Source organism: Hyposmocoma kahamanoa, unplaced genomic scaffold (assembly GCF_003589595.1).
Source record: "Hyposmocoma kahamanoa isolate Upper Pololo Valley unplaced genomic scaffold, ASM358959v1 202, whole genome shotgun sequence".
Taxonomy (NCBI): Eukaryota; Metazoa; Arthropoda; class Insecta; order Lepidoptera; family Cosmopterigidae; genus Hyposmocoma; species Hyposmocoma kahamanoa.
The window spans coordinates 17,493,218-17,508,924 of record NW_020653726.1 but is presented as its reverse complement, the minus strand read 5'-3'; the positions used below and the strand labels follow the sequence as shown (position 1 = coordinate 17,508,924).

At 37.3% G+C, this 15,707-nt stretch overlaps 2 protein-coding genes across 3 annotated transcripts in view; one reads left to right on the top strand and one right to left on the bottom strand.

The window, feature by feature from the left end:
* The window catches only part of LOC113226934 (spermidine synthase), a 12,241-nt gene extending 11,025 nt beyond the window's left edge, over positions 1 to 1,216 (top strand). The window contains exon 3 of the mRNA XM_026459740.1: positions 357 to 1,216. Coding sequence (XP_026315525.1) covers positions 357 to 890 — 534 coding nt within the window. The 3' untranslated portion in view covers positions 891 to 1,216. The remainder of the gene's footprint in view (positions 1 to 356) is intronic.
* A 6,818-nt stretch (positions 1,217 to 8,034) lies between these two features.
* Positions 8,035 to 15,124, bottom strand: LOC113227041 (broad-complex core protein isoforms 1/2/3/4/5-like). Of its 2 annotated transcripts, none has more exons than XM_026459909.1 (7): positions 15,009 to 15,124; positions 13,767 to 13,907; positions 13,156 to 13,287; positions 12,562 to 12,716; positions 11,321 to 11,511; positions 10,130 to 10,313; positions 8,035 to 8,196 (listed from the first exon to the last, which is right to left on the bottom strand). In XM_026459909.1, exons 1-7 carry the CDS (start codon positions 15,084 to 15,086, stop codon positions 8,052 to 8,054), a joined length of 1,026 nt encoding a protein of 341 aa, XP_026315694.1. In that variant the 5' UTR covers positions 15,087 to 15,124; the 3' UTR covers positions 8,035 to 8,051. The 2 variants fall into 2 exon arrangements, with proteins under 2 accessions (XP_026315694.1, XP_026315695.1); XM_026459910.1 differs by lacking the exon at positions 15,009 to 15,124 and adding an exon at positions 14,581 to 14,601 and having other exon boundaries at positions 8,037 to 8,196.
* Positions 15,125 to 15,707: the final 583 nt, after the last annotated feature.

Here is a 15,707-nt window from a genome sequence, read left to right as displayed (position 1 = left end):
GTGGTTTTTGTATTAGACCCGTCGTCCATTTATTTGTAAGTCAATGCTTATTGTTGAAAAACTAAGTTACACACTGCATAGCCTTTGACGGCACAAACGTCGACTACTAAATGTATACCTTATTTAGTAGATAATAATACATGTTCTATATATATTTCCGTTTGCAAAGTTCTGGCCTTTTTTTTCTTTAAAGAAATATAACCTTATCATGTAAAAGATAAAGTTTATGTTGCACTGCTGTTTCAAAGCATCGCAGCGTCGCGTCGCCTGGCTGCGGCAATTAGAAGCGACTCTTTTAGTTTGATAGCAATCTCTTCCTGGCAGCCTTATGGTGAAGTGTTGTTTTAATTTTTCAGGTCGAAATCGACGCAAAAGTAATCGAAGTTTCCAAAAAGTATCTACCGTTCATGGCCGTCGGCTTTGAGAGTCCTAAACTGACACTTCACGTGGGCGACGGTTTCGAGTTCATGAAGAATCATAGCCAGGAATTTGACGTCATAATTACAGACAGCAGCGACCCCGTCGGCCCAGCGGTCAGCCTCTTCCAAGAAAACTACTTTTCTCTGATGAAAAGTGCTTTAAAACCGAACGGTATCGTGTGCTCCCAAGCTGGTACAATCTGGAACGACATCGAATTAGTCTCCAGCACCTTACAGTACTGCAGGAACCAATTCCCTCAAGCCGCTTACGCTTATGCGTCTGTACCTACCTATCCCTCAGGCCAAATTGGATTTGTCATAGGTTCGCTTGATAAAGAAATTAAGTTTGATACTCCCGCACATGTCTTCACTTGTGAAGACGAGAAAGCGATGAATCTAAGGTACTATAACACCGATATTCATAAAGCTGCTTTTGTACTACCCACATTCGTAAAGTACCAGCTCACTTAAGTTTTCAACTTGGTACTTATAATGTAATTTGCATATTATTGTCCTTTTCCCAACCAGTTGTCGTAACCGATAATTTTTAATGGCAACATTTTTGGTTTACCACTTTACATCTTTAGATGTAGATTTATTATAAGAATTATATTGTCATATAAAAAAGTAGACATAGAATGTTCACTTTTTTAAAACAGAGTAATGTCGTAAAGGCTCGACATCGAGTATATAACCAGAGAGAGAGACGAAATGTTATTTAATTTGTTTGAAAATTATTCTACCGAATCATTACGATGACAACTGCGCAATGTGTCGGGTGTCGTCAATTGTTTTTACTTCAAATAGACCAGTTTAACTTGAGCTTTGCTATAATGGAAGAAAATTGAAAAATTTCACATTTAATATTTAGTTACCGATGAAATGTGATTCCGTTTGTTTTGTAATTAGATGTTTTACTGTTTTCCCACACCGCCGAATGGAACAGTTCACCATAGTTAGAGATATTATTATCTTTATTACAATAAATACAGAATATTTTTCGAATATACGGAGACTCGGTTGTTGGCGGTTTACTATTTCCGCTTTCCAATTTGTGATTTGAGCGCAAACGCGAGTTGATATTTAAAAGTGATATAAGGCCCATTTGCCTGATGAGTTGCCAGGGATAGAAGGCCCTTATTTCGTCTCTATTTCTGGTTATATACTCGATGAGGCTCGATTACATTGAGCAAGTTTACTAGCTACTAATCAGCAAATTTTTTAGCTCGCCTAGTGTAATCATATTCACTAGCTAACTAGCAGATTGTAAATAATCTGTAGACACTCACACTATAATACCTGTATACAAATTAAGTTAGAGTTGTTGTGAGTTAATTCACGATAGTTATTTGTTTAATTAAATCTCAAAATGGTACTGTTACACACCGGAGCGGCTCACAGCAATTTCGAACAGCAAGATCGCATTTATCTCATGCTCAAAACTGCTGTAGCTTCACTCACACACAGGGTGCAAACCTGCGAGAATGTTGAAAGCCGGGCTGCTTTACTCGCTACTAAACTAACTGTAACTAGCCATATATCGTCATAGTTGTAGTGTGTTAGTGTCTTCGAAATGTCTATGACTAGATGGCTACTGAGTGCAAATATTTGTGTGTCATCACTATCTCATTAGCTGACTCGCCTGCTTGTAAACTCGTTCAATGTAATCGAGCCTTATGCTGTGATAAAAATGTCCGATATGGCAGGTGGTGAGGGGAATGTGGTATATTTTATTTGTTTTTTTTTTTAAAGTGACTTGTTCTCGCGTATTTTAATAATAGAGGCATAATGTTGAAATATATATTTTTATATTAATGAATCTCAACAGTAAATTAGTTTCTAAGAGTTAAATCGATGACAATATTTTACTTATTCAATATAAGAATATTTTATTGTGATTCTATAAGCGCTTTTGTATGAATTAACGACATTCCATAATACATTCCCATAATATATAATATTAATATGGGTCGCAGGGAATTACATACACTGAAAAAGAGGAGAGCTAAAGCCTCGCTCCGAAATGTGCCCACTTTGATCATTTTAAAACAACTGCTTACTTTGGTTTGCTTGCACCTGTTAAGTCACGATGTAATTAACTACCTAAGCTTTAATTTAATTTTATGTGGCCTAGTGTTTACATCACTAAACATAGTGAAACTATAAGTACACTCATGTTTATATCAAAATGGAACAAAAATAGCATTTTGAAATTGCAAACAAAACAAAATCTTAGACCGCCAAATGTTTCAAACGTAGGTATCTGTAACTAAATAGGTGTGTAGCCAACATTTGCTGAAATGCAATTTGGTAAAGTCTCGCCTACCGGTGAACGCGCAGGGTGCGGAAGGGAAGACTACTTCATCAATTACCTAATTTCAGTACAGAGCACTAAAAAAACCGACCTCAAAAGTCATTCATCCCCTAGTATATCACCCTTACGGGTATTTTCTTCAAATTTAAATGGGACAAAAGTGGTTTTGAGGTACCCTCTTTCCAACAAAAAAAGAATCATTAAAATCGGTTCACAAAATGGCGGAGTTATCGCGTAACATACATACGAAAAATAAACATACAGTCGAATTGAGAACCTCCTCCTTTGAAATAGGGTTGATTCTAATCTACAAATCCACTAAATCGATGATTACTTAACAGCTGTTAAGTAATTGTTTACACGAATAAATTAAGTTAAATTTGAGTAAAAGCTTAGTTAATTATTTCGTCTATTAATAGGTATAAACAGCCATCAGATATGCGCATAGTGAGTAACGAGGTAGCTGGGGTGGTGCTGCTTTGAAATGGAAGCAAGGAAGTTCAGCGTGATCAAGCTGACTGTCTGTCTGCCTAGACATGTTATTAAGAATAAAAATAACCAAGTCTGATGCATAATATTCTAATCAAGTGCCTTGTTGTAATAACTTGCTCATATTTATTGTGATATAATACAACTGACATACGTATTTTGTACAATGTTTTTGTATGATGTTTTTATTCATGTTAATGTGTGTAATAAATTTATTTTTTATTAAATAAAATTGTTTATATGGGATGTGTCCTAACCCTAGTGTTTCGGTATGGCAGAAAAAGCATGAAAATAGTGTTAGGCTCAATTTGCATTGCTGCGGAATGGAAAGGAAGCTATTTTTTGTAACGAAATTGTAGATAGCACTATGAACTTTATGTCAATTGTTCCTAAAAACAGGCTGCACTCTTCATTTTTAAGGAGAATTCCTTGAGTAGTTTGAATTTCCTCAAAAGTTATGAAAATTGCCTTTTTTTTCTTTTTATGTAAAGAAGGGGGCAAACGAGCCGATGAGCCACTTGATGGGAGGTGGTCATCGTCGCCCATGGACATTGCAACATCAGATGAGTTGCCTATGCGTTGCCAGCCTTTGAGAGCCCTGTAAACACGCTTTTTGAAGAACCCCATGTCATAGCGCAAAGGGAACACTTCAGGAGGAAGATCATTCCACACCTTGCAGGTTCGAGGAAGAAACGAACGGGATACCTGGTGTGGTCTTACAATGCCAGGCATCTAAGATGTGGGGATGGACTCTACTCCGTTAGCGGGGAGGTGCAATGGTAGAAACAGGACGGTGGCACCAGTTCGAAAAGTTTCTCAGAGCATTCCCCATTATAAAGACGGTAGAACATACACAGAGAGCCAAGGTCTCTCCGTAAGCTAAGGGGCTCCATACCGTCTATAAGTTTGGGATCATCGATAATACGAACCGCCCTACGTTGGATAGAATCAAGTGGATCAAGCTGGTATTTGGGAGTTCCTGCCCAGAGATGCGAGCAATACGCCATATGGTGCCGTACGTGTGTTTTATATAACAAAAGTCGGTGACCTGGAGAGAAGCACTGCTTCGCTCTATTAAGCACTCCGAGCTTTTTTGAAGCCAGTTTGACTTTGCTCTCCAAATGACTCCGCAACTGGACTTCGCTCGTGATGTCGACTCCAAGTACCCCAATACTCTTTGAGATGGTAAGGGCAGTGTTCTGGAATTTTGGCGCTATTACGAATGGGGATTTTTAGCGGTAAACGCGCACACTTGTGACTTTGCGGGGTTTTGCAAGGGACTGTGCGACCTGTATAATAGGCATCACCGGTACTGTCATCCGCATAGCAATGAATGTTACTAGTTAATAACATATCATTGACATGCAGGATGAACAGAGTTGATGATAGCATAGATCCTTGCCAGCGTTGATGAGCATGGTGTCCGAGCACAATCCGTCGACAGCGACTTTTATGGTCCGCTCAGACAGGAAGCTGGCGATCCAAGTGCACAGCCCTTTTGGAAGCCCGTAAGATGGTAGCTTCGATAGAAGTGCCTTGTGCCAGACCCGATCAAAAACCTTAGCGATGTCTAAGCTCACGGCCATTGCTTCCCCCTTGCTTTCGATGGGACTTGCTCATTGATGCGCGATATATACAAGAAGATCACCAGCACCACGACCGCGGCGAAAGCCGTACTGGCGGTCGTTAATAAGTTGGCGATCCTCGAGGTAATCTAAGAGCTGGTTGTTTACTACACATGGCCAAGTAATTTTTCGCCAATTTTGCGAGTGTGCGCAAACTTTGCAGCGGCAATTTCCCTTTTGCAGAACCTGGAGGCAGCGTTAAATTTCTGCTTCAATTTGGAAGTTTGTGGGTCTTTGGCGCCTGTACCAACAGTCCAAGCCCTAAAAATAAAAATTATTTACAGCGGAATAACAGGTTATCTGACAACAGTTTACAATACTAGCTGCTGAAAAATCGCATCACAGTATAATTCATTATTGACAAACAGTCGTTAAACTCTAGAAATCATATTTCTGTTGACATTTATTCTTCATCGACTTTGGCTAGAGTAATAGTTTGCACAAAGTTTGCACGTTACACAATTTTGGCATAAAGTTATATTATGTACAATGTCGTTCCAAAAATTCTCTTCCATTCCATTCCGCAGGCACTGTAAATTGAGCTTCAGAAATAAAATGAGAAATATAACTGTGAAAGACGATGTGGTAACAGAAACCAGGAATGCTTTTGGTTTGATGATTTGGTCATATGGAATGTATGTAGGTATAATAAGTACAATGACAGATTTATAAAGCGAACGTGAGGAAAGGTTGACGTCGGCGTACCTTTTTCAATTAGACTGAGGATGTCCTTGAAAATGGCTGGTCAAAAGTACCAAACAGTGACCCACTGCCGCGCTTCTATTAACTCTAGGGACCCTAAATTCTGGGCCGCGATAATAGTGTATGCCATCAATACGCTAAGAAGGAAACGAGAGGTATTTCATGACAGTAGGGTCAAGCGCAGGCCACACCGCGAGCGAAGCTAAGCTTAGTTAGCTTTAGCTCACGTAGCTGCGACATATTTTCATACATCTGTTCACACCACGAACTAAACTACCCAAGCTAAGGTCGCATGCAGCTACGTGAGCTAAACTAACTTAATTTAGCTTCGCCCGCGGTGTGGCCTGCGCTTTATAGTCTGTTTACCCCAGTAGGAGTAGGCGTGATATCGTATCAAAATAGGTTACTTCCTTGCGGTTTCAAACCTCATAGAACAAATAACTTTATAGTGACTTTACAAAACTTGTTTGTAAAACAAAATGTGTTTTGTCAGCTGGTTTTAATTGAATTATATAGGTAATAGAATAACTATTTATGTTTAGATATATGGAATCAAGTTTTTTAAGCATCAAGGGTGGAATAAAAATATATAATCTTCATTCCTAACAGACACATAATGGCTTTATGTATATTTTATCATGTTGGTGGTAAACTTTCCTTCGCCACTCAAAAGTCTAGCCCCTAGAAAATAGTATTTATTTCTTTCTATATCAAAAGGTCAATGTTTCTATACGTTACATTCTATTCCAGAAAAAAGTGGCGCCCTCATTCCTGTGTGACCATGGTAATTTTGAAATTTGATTAGTCAGGTAAAACGTCGTCATTTACTCGGTTCTAGTCGTAAAAAAACTAGATTTAGTCGTAACGCCGTTTTAAAATTATAAACGTCCACGTTGGAATAAAATTATTCCGGCTTCACCATTTTCAGTCTCGAGAACCACAGCTAAGATCCGATTGCACCAGAAAAGGTCGTGAATTTCTAGTTCTAGTCGCAAAATTTTAGAATTAGTTCCTATTTAGTTCAAAAGATGGCGGATATTCTTTTTAAAAATTTTATAGCTCCAGTAATATGATAATTCTGCTCGGCGCTAGACTAATTTTGTAAGTACGTACTAATGTCAAAACGTAAAAGCGGACGGGAGGAAAACCAAAAAGAAAAAGAATCGGGGAGCTAAGTGTCGTGACCCTTAGGGTCGTATTCCAGAACTCCACTCAATGCTCAAGTCAGAACTTGAGTATGATTTAAAGCACTCAAAATATACTCAAGTCCCTACCATTAGGGTCGTATTTCCAGTGCAATCCAGACTTGAGCTTAGAGTATAGTTCTAGAAAACGACGCTTATGACAATATATTATTATGTAATATTCTTTGGGTGCACGTCTTTTCGTCGGCTAAATTTGTGAACCCCGTACCTCTCATTCATGTGAACTTTTGAGTAGGCACACAAAACAGAATTACTAGAAATAATTATATGGCAATCTATGATTATACCTTTATTTTCTAATCACAAAAGGGTCTAGAATTAAACTTAAGCTTTCATTAAAAGGGGATTTCGTCCAAATTTAGTCGACGCTTTGCATTTATTGATTATCTTACTTAAGGTTGCCTGTAAGAAATTGCTCCTAAGCAATAAGGCTATTGTGTACATTACCTTATTCTATATATGAAAAGTAATTTAAAACAGAAACTTTTTTTTAAGTTATACCATGGCCATGGACACCAGTCGTTCAGTCGAAATATTAGAGATAAACAAACAGTATAGGAGAACATAGTAATATTTACGATTAAATTAACTGTAGGAATTAAATGAATGAACTGGATTCAACAGAAAAACGTGATAAGTTTGATCATTTAATAAAAAGAACGTAAACTCCATTATATCAATTTTGTAACAAACACAAAAATATACTACATTTGATGGAATGTGACCATTATGTGGCTATAAAAGCCAATTTCAATTAGAGGATATATGACAGCTTGGGGGGACACATTTAGATGTTGTACTAAGTAACCCGTCGGCGAAGAGGGCTAAAACTTGTTGTCTCTAACTACAATGTGACACCCCCAGACAGAGTAGATAAGCCACCGGGTTCGACATTCTAAGGTCGACATTGAACACATTATAAAAAATTTGATTAAAAAAAGTAAAACTTGGACGCGACAGGGAACACTTTTTTTTTAATTAATTTATTTCTGGCCATGGAAACAAAGTCCTTCAGCCGAAAACATAAAAATAAGTTTTTCTGTAAATATGGCCCCCCCACACAGAGGATAGGCAATTTGAGGCGACGTGCTTGGAATGACTCGGGATTCCTTAGAACGGGCCGATACGGGTATTTTAGTTCGAGATTCGTATAATTTCGCGTTTTAATCTTCGATTAAGGCACAACACTATTGTTCTGTGTTGCCATTGTATTTTTTTTTAATGTGCAATAATCATTGATTGGTATTCTCAAGGTAGTAATACTTCCAATGAAAGATATATATTTTGTAAAACCATTTTATTCGCTGACATTATCAACTGCTTTTCCGTTTTTCTTACTAGCGCCTTCGGCTTCTGCGTCGTGTATAGCCGTGAAAATCGCACCAGCTTGCACCTTCTTTAGGATCTTTTTGTCGTGAAACTGATGCGTGTGAGCTGACATCCTGGTTAAAAAGAAACAATAATCCGATTCATAACATATTCCATAGCACTAAAATATTATAATAAATAAAATACAATCTATCACCGTGTTCTGTGTCTATAATGTGTGACCAGTTAACAAGTAAGTCTCTAGTAAAGAATTGATTAAGAGGAGGGAACATGTTACACATATAATTATTAATACAAAGATCGAACACTCAGAAATATTCCTTCGATCCGGTCGGATTCGAACCGACGTCTTCTTGCATACCGTGCCAGACGCTATACCAACTAAGCCACGGAACGAACCAACGGACCTCACGAATTTTTCTATGTGCTTGCGTCGTGTCTTTGTACTTGGTCTTTCAACGACTTTTTAGTCGTAGCGCCATCTATGAGAAATCTATTGCAGTATGTTACACATATCTTAGGTTGTTCCCATGAACACTCAAGGATGTGATCCAGAAAACAACATGCCACTAGATTATAATAAATTCAGTGTAATAGTTATTGATATCAGACAGATTATTTTTCTTTCACTTAAGAGGGAGCAGAGGAAAAATTCCTAATCTTCGATTTGATTTTAGAGGGGTATATCCACTTTAAGTTAAAAATAAAATATTGTATGAGTAACTACACGATATATTCAAGCATAGACATTAATCAGAAATATAAAACAATGAAATTTCCTCGATAGATAAAAATCACGACTTGACCTCTAATTTTCACATTTTTTCGATTTATCCTCATTAGATAATTAATTATATTTATGCATGATCGACAACTGTCACTACGGATTTTTTAAATCCCTTTAGTTTTAGAGTTATTCCGCTAAAACGAATTTGGTACTTTTAATGCGCAAAATTCAACATTTCCTGTCGCATGTCACTCGAACTTCAGGCATATATTTGTTTTACAAATTTGGGCGGAGCCAACGTCAACACTTTTTTGGCATGCTCCCTCTTAATGTGTCATTTATAAATAACTCTTAAACAGACGGGAGCTTCCGTGCCCCAACTATAAAATATTGCAGTGGTTCTCTGATAAATTAATGGTTTTAGATACCATGTCTATTGCTATTTTTTTTTAGTCCGGGCGGGTTTTCTTTTGCAGGTACATATGCAGACATTGTACGTTTAGAACTTGGCAACATACGTAGAATGTTGCATTGCAACATAGTTAATCGATTACTTGAAAAAATTAAGGTGGTATATTTTACCATTATTTGATTAATGGATTAGCAATATCGTCATCGAATAGTGTGTTTTTCGACAGCAAAATCTAACACTTCAAAGTACAACATCTTGTTATGCTTATTATAAGTATCTCTTTTATTCTAGGAATCCATTTGTGCAAAAATCTCTTCGATACTCTGTCTGTGTCACCAAACAAAATTTTCTGTATTCTCTCCCTACACTATGTTTTTGAAACTAGAAAACGGACACTGACAAAATCCTTCTCCATTCCAAATATTAATAACACGATATACATACACAAACGTAAGTATTTATGTAGTATTTTATTTCCTTTCGCGATTCACACGTCAGTGACTCACTCGCTAGGATCCATTGAAAACCAGCGTCACAGCCCATACTCGGCTGTGGTTTCAGCTGAATGAGATCCTGTTGCATACGCCACAGCCGCACACATGTCAGTATAGTATTAAGTTATATAGTAAATATTTTTTTTATAATGTTTGTAATACATGGTTTTCTATTCTATTTTAAACCCAATACAAAAGTCCGCTACAAGCGCATAGAGCAATCCATAACATCTGCTGGTAAGAGTGGCAGCCACGTTGAGGCAACAGACACTTGAAGCAAGTTTTGTTTGTGTTTGTTCGATATTTGTATCAATAATAATCATAATAAACTAGTGGAGTATTTACACAAACAAGTAGATGAATGAATGGTACTAAAAAAACCACGATATTGAATAAAAATAAAAATAACATACCTTTGCATAACAACGTCGTCCTTAGTAATAGCAACGGCGGGACACCGACTGGGGCTGAGGTAGTCTACGCAGCGCCACTGCCGTGCACCGTCGCGGTTCGTATGTTTTAGGTAGTACATGAACCGGTTCAAGATTATCTGCAGGTTGCCTTGGTTCGATACTGTATACTGCATCACGCTTACATCTGTAAAAGATGTAACTTGTTAATGTAGGTCTTGAACTGGGGTTATATATTCTTTTTCAAATAAGAAACCGGTGTTGAATGCCTTTGGCCCAGCAAGCAGCCACGCCTTTGCTCCTATCTGTTGATTTTAGCAGGTCTTCACAGGGTCGGATACAATTGGCACGAGATCATATGAGACATAGGTGAGGGTTCCGTTTAGAGTCAGATTGACATAGCCTCATTTCACCATGTTCAGAAAGGCTAGGTTCTACACAGGCCAACTGGTGTCCGGAGACTGTCCAGAGACTTCCATATTGACAACTGCAAATTGTGCTAGGTACCATAGACAGTAGGAACACCATAAAGCACGCTTTAGGCGCACTTTGGATTTCTATAACAAAGTAAGAACTTAAATATAGAAATTTTCGACTTATCCTTACGCACTTTTACGAAGAAAATAAAAAAAAAGTTGTTTTTAGCCGACTTTAAAAAAGAATGACGTCGTCAATTCGACTGTTTTTTTTTCGTGTATAATAATAATAATGTAGGTACACACACGTTTGTGTTACGCGATTACACCTACATTTGTGAACAGATTTCGATGATTCTTTTTATAAATTTTATCACCATATTACACAGCACACTCTCTCTCTCTCGGGATCTCGTACATTTTTATTTGTATTAAATCTAGCTGCTAACACTGTACATACTTGTTTATGTTTGTGGAACTCCAGGCCTCTTTGTTCCAATTGATGTTATGTATCACCTATGTGTTTTTTGACAGTTTGTTTCTCTTTACGAGATTCAAGCGCGCCGGTCAACGCATTTAATCTGCGTGTGCGCTATCCCGTAAATACCGCGGGAATTTGCTCAGTTTACGTGCGGGGTCAATCTCGCAAAATTGGTGCGGGATCCCGGTATTGCATTCCCTAGTTCATTCCCAAGATCAATTCAACAATGAAGAATGAGTAACGCACTCAAATTTTTAATAATGTCGATTAACTATGTCTATGGCGGCAAATACTCACTAGGTAAATTAGTAGGACTTGTCACTGTTTTTCTGCTTACACTTATCTCTGCAGGTTTGTCAACAGTTTTTATTGATTTGTTCTTGTCTACTTCTTCTACGTGCATAATGTCTTCTTCTTGCTGCATAGCTTCCTCAAATGTATCGTCTATGTGTTCGTCCATGCTTTCTGTTCTGGTTATATCTTCCATACTGAGAAGACAAAGTTGTTTTATGATTAAAATTTTGATATACATATATGATGTTATATGAGTACAATAAGATATACAGGGTTAATGACTTTGGTGGCCCAGCATTTAACACTGGGGACACTAGACAATACTAAACCTATTTTTTCTTGTATGGTTATGATACGGGTATTCCAGGTTAGGTTAGCTCAGTGACCTTGAAGTAATTTTGTTGTTTCAGTTTTCCCTAATTTGAGCCCAGGTAAACATTATCATAAAAAAATCTACAAATTGACTTTCGATATTTCGATTATCTACAAATCGAGTTATTAGGTTTCCGCGATTGGAAATGAAACTTTTGGTTGGTGACTTTACCATCTCAGTCAGCCATAACCCATGGACATGGGACCTTTAAAGGGCCCAAAATGTTGGTTCATTTGATCGAAAATAAAAATAGTTATATTTCCAATTTATTTTACAAGTCGCAGTTAGTTCAATGCCATATTTGATCTAGTTTTATGAAGCTTACGCCAAGAAATAATTAAATAAATAAATAAATAACGCACACACTCAACATAGCCCCCGCACTAGGGAAACCCTGTGTCGCGGGTGCCATGGACACACCCATAGACAACCACAAATTACACCCAAACTCACGAGAGAAATAAATGTAAGCCATACAAACATTTCTCCCGGCCCGGGAATCGAACCTGGGACCTCTGCGTGGCAGTCCGGCATGGTAACCGTTCGGCCACGGAGGCAGTTTTTAACTGGCTTAAAAAAAGGAGGAGGCTCTCAATTCAATAGTTTTTCTATATTATTCAGTAGTGTATGTTACACCACCATGTCTCACATTTTGTGAACTGATTTCGATGATTCTTTTTTGTTTTAAAGGGGATCCCTTAGTAGTGGTTCCATTCAAATTTAAAGAAAATGGTCCACCTCTTTGGATGACAAATTAGGGGATAAATTTGGTTTATTGGACTTCACTCACTTTCTGTTAACCAATGTCATACACTTTCCTCAAAGTATTGAGGTCGGTTTTTTTAATAATAAATATTGGGAATAAACATGCCTGGGGTCATGTGTTGAATAAATAGTAGATTTCTCTTCAATAGGTTTCTCGGATATTTCAAAGTAGCATATTTCATCATCAATTGATTCTTCTTTTGTGTTTATTACCAACTCATTGTTATCTCTCTGATGCGAAGATACTGCTTGATGTAGTTTCTGGAAATAAACAATTGATTTTGGATTAAAATGTCAGTAACACAAATGTGATCCATGAGGATTGTTGTGTCCTTTTGAGGATTTCACTAGTTATCAATTATGAATGAATTGTACTATTCAAAATAAGCTAAGCAGCTTCAGTTTCATAGGCCAAGCAAGCAAGCCAATATTGTGAATTTATGCAAGGTACAAGGACTCGACACTTAAAATTCAACTCTATTACGATGAGAACAGTCCATTGTCAAGCTTAATATGCTCTTGATTGTACCATGCGAAATCTGAGTATTTTTTTAGATGTACTAGTGTATAGTATCTATCGTAGCCATATACAATTACTTGGAGATTCTATATTTCTTAACAAACATGGCTCTTGTTGCATACCAAATACAGTGTTTGCCTCAAACCCAAACAGTCCAGTAATATAAAAAGAATAACAAACCATGTCTTCAAGTCCTCTGATATGCAGCTCTTTGCCAGCTTCTATGAGTTCAGACAGGTTTTCAATAGAGACCAGGACCTCTCCTGTATAGATATATTCCAGCACTGCTGATAGTGTAGCATAGGAGAATTTCTGTAATTATGTTATAAAAAGATAAAGGGGATTACTAATTGCTCTGATTTCTAATTAGTACTTATCAATATAGATCAATTGCCGGTTGCAGTGATGAAGTGCTACAAAACTCTGAATTAACACTAATAATCTGTGATTGTTATTGTGATTATATTTGAATATGCATATTATTTATTGAAATTTGAGTACATTGGTGACAAATTCTTATTAGGTAACAATTTGCTACAAATTGTAGTCTCAAAATATAATATAGTAGTTGTGTATATCCACATTGATGATGAAATAGATATGTCCATACTAAGAAAATGTTTATACTTTAGGTAAATTAACTCCCCCAATTCCAATCACTGTAAATAATAATAAATAACCATTTGCATGACATTGCTATTATTAAGTCATTAAATTATCAATTTAAAATAGTAAACATTTTTATTTATTCTTTACTATTAAATCTATGATTAAAAATATGTTCTACTTACATTAAGAAATATAACAGGATGTGGACATTCTGCTGAAGTAATAAGTTCTTTAAGATAGGGACTGGCGAGGGCAATTATCACCTGGTGCACTTTAACAAGGTGACCGTCAGCCGCTAATGTCATATCCACAAACTCTCCATTCTGTGTAATAAAACATATTCTATTTGGTTAATGTATACTCTTCACAAATATTTTTTATGACTAACAAATAAATGGACGACGGGTCTAATACAAAAACCATGAAAAAAATGTCCCAAGTCAACCTATTTAAACGTAGTGACATGTAAAGGAATATGACAAAGCTAAAACGTTAGATAAAATTGTAATGTCATCGCAGTACTGTCTAATTTTGCTTGCTTCGCTGTCAGTCGAACAAACGAAGACTACAGCGTGAATGACGCTCTGTATACGATTTTAACGCCCTATAAGTTCCGACACTTTTTAGTGGGGACCTGACGTCCATATAATTGTAAGTCAATGCATGTTACGCTCATTTCAGTGAATTCAAAACTTTTAAATGCTCCCCTGTAAACTTGGCAATTTCACCATACAATACTTTACATAATATGAGTGATCAAAATGTGTGTGAAAGCATTGATGCCTTTTGATGAAGTGAACATTTATGTAAGGCTGTGGTCTCTGTCTATCCCGGGTGGGGAAAGGGGGTGAAATGTATTTATGTAACTTCTCCAAAATGTAAGTTTCATCACAATATTCTCCTTTACCATTAATTCAAGTCACTATTTTGTAAACTAAATTTGAACAGACACACAATTCGAAAAGACTTGGGCTCCTTAAATGGCCCATTCATTACTTGCATGGCAGTCTGCTGCGCAGGCAGGAGACTGCTCACACACTATCCTGCGTATGGCCCACGTATGGAGTTACGCAGCACGCATTGCAAGATTGCAGGACGGCTTGCACGCTGAGACTACATTCATAATCCCGCATTACGCGGTGGACGCAAGGCGCACTGCAATGCAGGAGAATGAATGCCCCCTTTTAGGCCTTCAGCATTAGGGGCAGACATGCTCTCAAAATTAGTGAATGCCCCGATATGTCACCGACATTTTACAGATAATCCTAATTACTGCTAACGTTCGCCGTAACGTTACGAGAGATTAAGATAGGGCTGTCTTCGATGACGAAACACTATCTCTTATAGATCTTGTGTTTAAAATTGGGCTACCATGATTATATTGTGTTAAAATTTAAATATAAAGCAAAACAAAATATGTTTACCTGTTGCAAAGAGCTTAATCCAGAACATATATTTTTCTTGTGAGCATCCCATGACAATGAAAATTGTGCCTGTGTCATTTCTTATACTTTAAATAAATCGTAGCTGTATATATGTTCAAGTTTCAATATTTAGTATATGATAAATAACACCTTTTTCTTTAAAAAAGCGAATGACGCCAGGTCACTTCACTTCACTTTTTATTTTTATTGCTCCATCAATATGAGAACTGATGATTTTGCCAATGTCACAGTTGAAAGAAAAAAAAACGAAACAAAAAAAAAATTTTCGCTAAGCTCTAATAGGACATTAACCGGTGTTGGTAAGTTGGACTACGGGAGTACTCAGTTGAGAATGTAAAACAAAACAGCCAGGTCGTTGAACCACTTGATTTGACATTGACACTGACAGACAAAGACATCAAACACTGACAATTCGGCGATTTTGACGTTTAACTTTTAAAAATCTCGTTGCCATTATATTACTACTGACGAAGTCAAGTGGAGAATGCGTTGCGGACAGAGCGGGCGGCGCGGGGCAGGCGCTAGGCAGCGTGCTCAGGGGGAGACTTATGTCCCAGTGGATGCGTGAAAGCTGATGATGATGATGAAGCCAACTGTGGTCGAACTGAAGCGCAACTTATAACTTTATAGTTATACAGGGTGTCCGGTAATGAATGTATCATACTGAAATGGCTTATA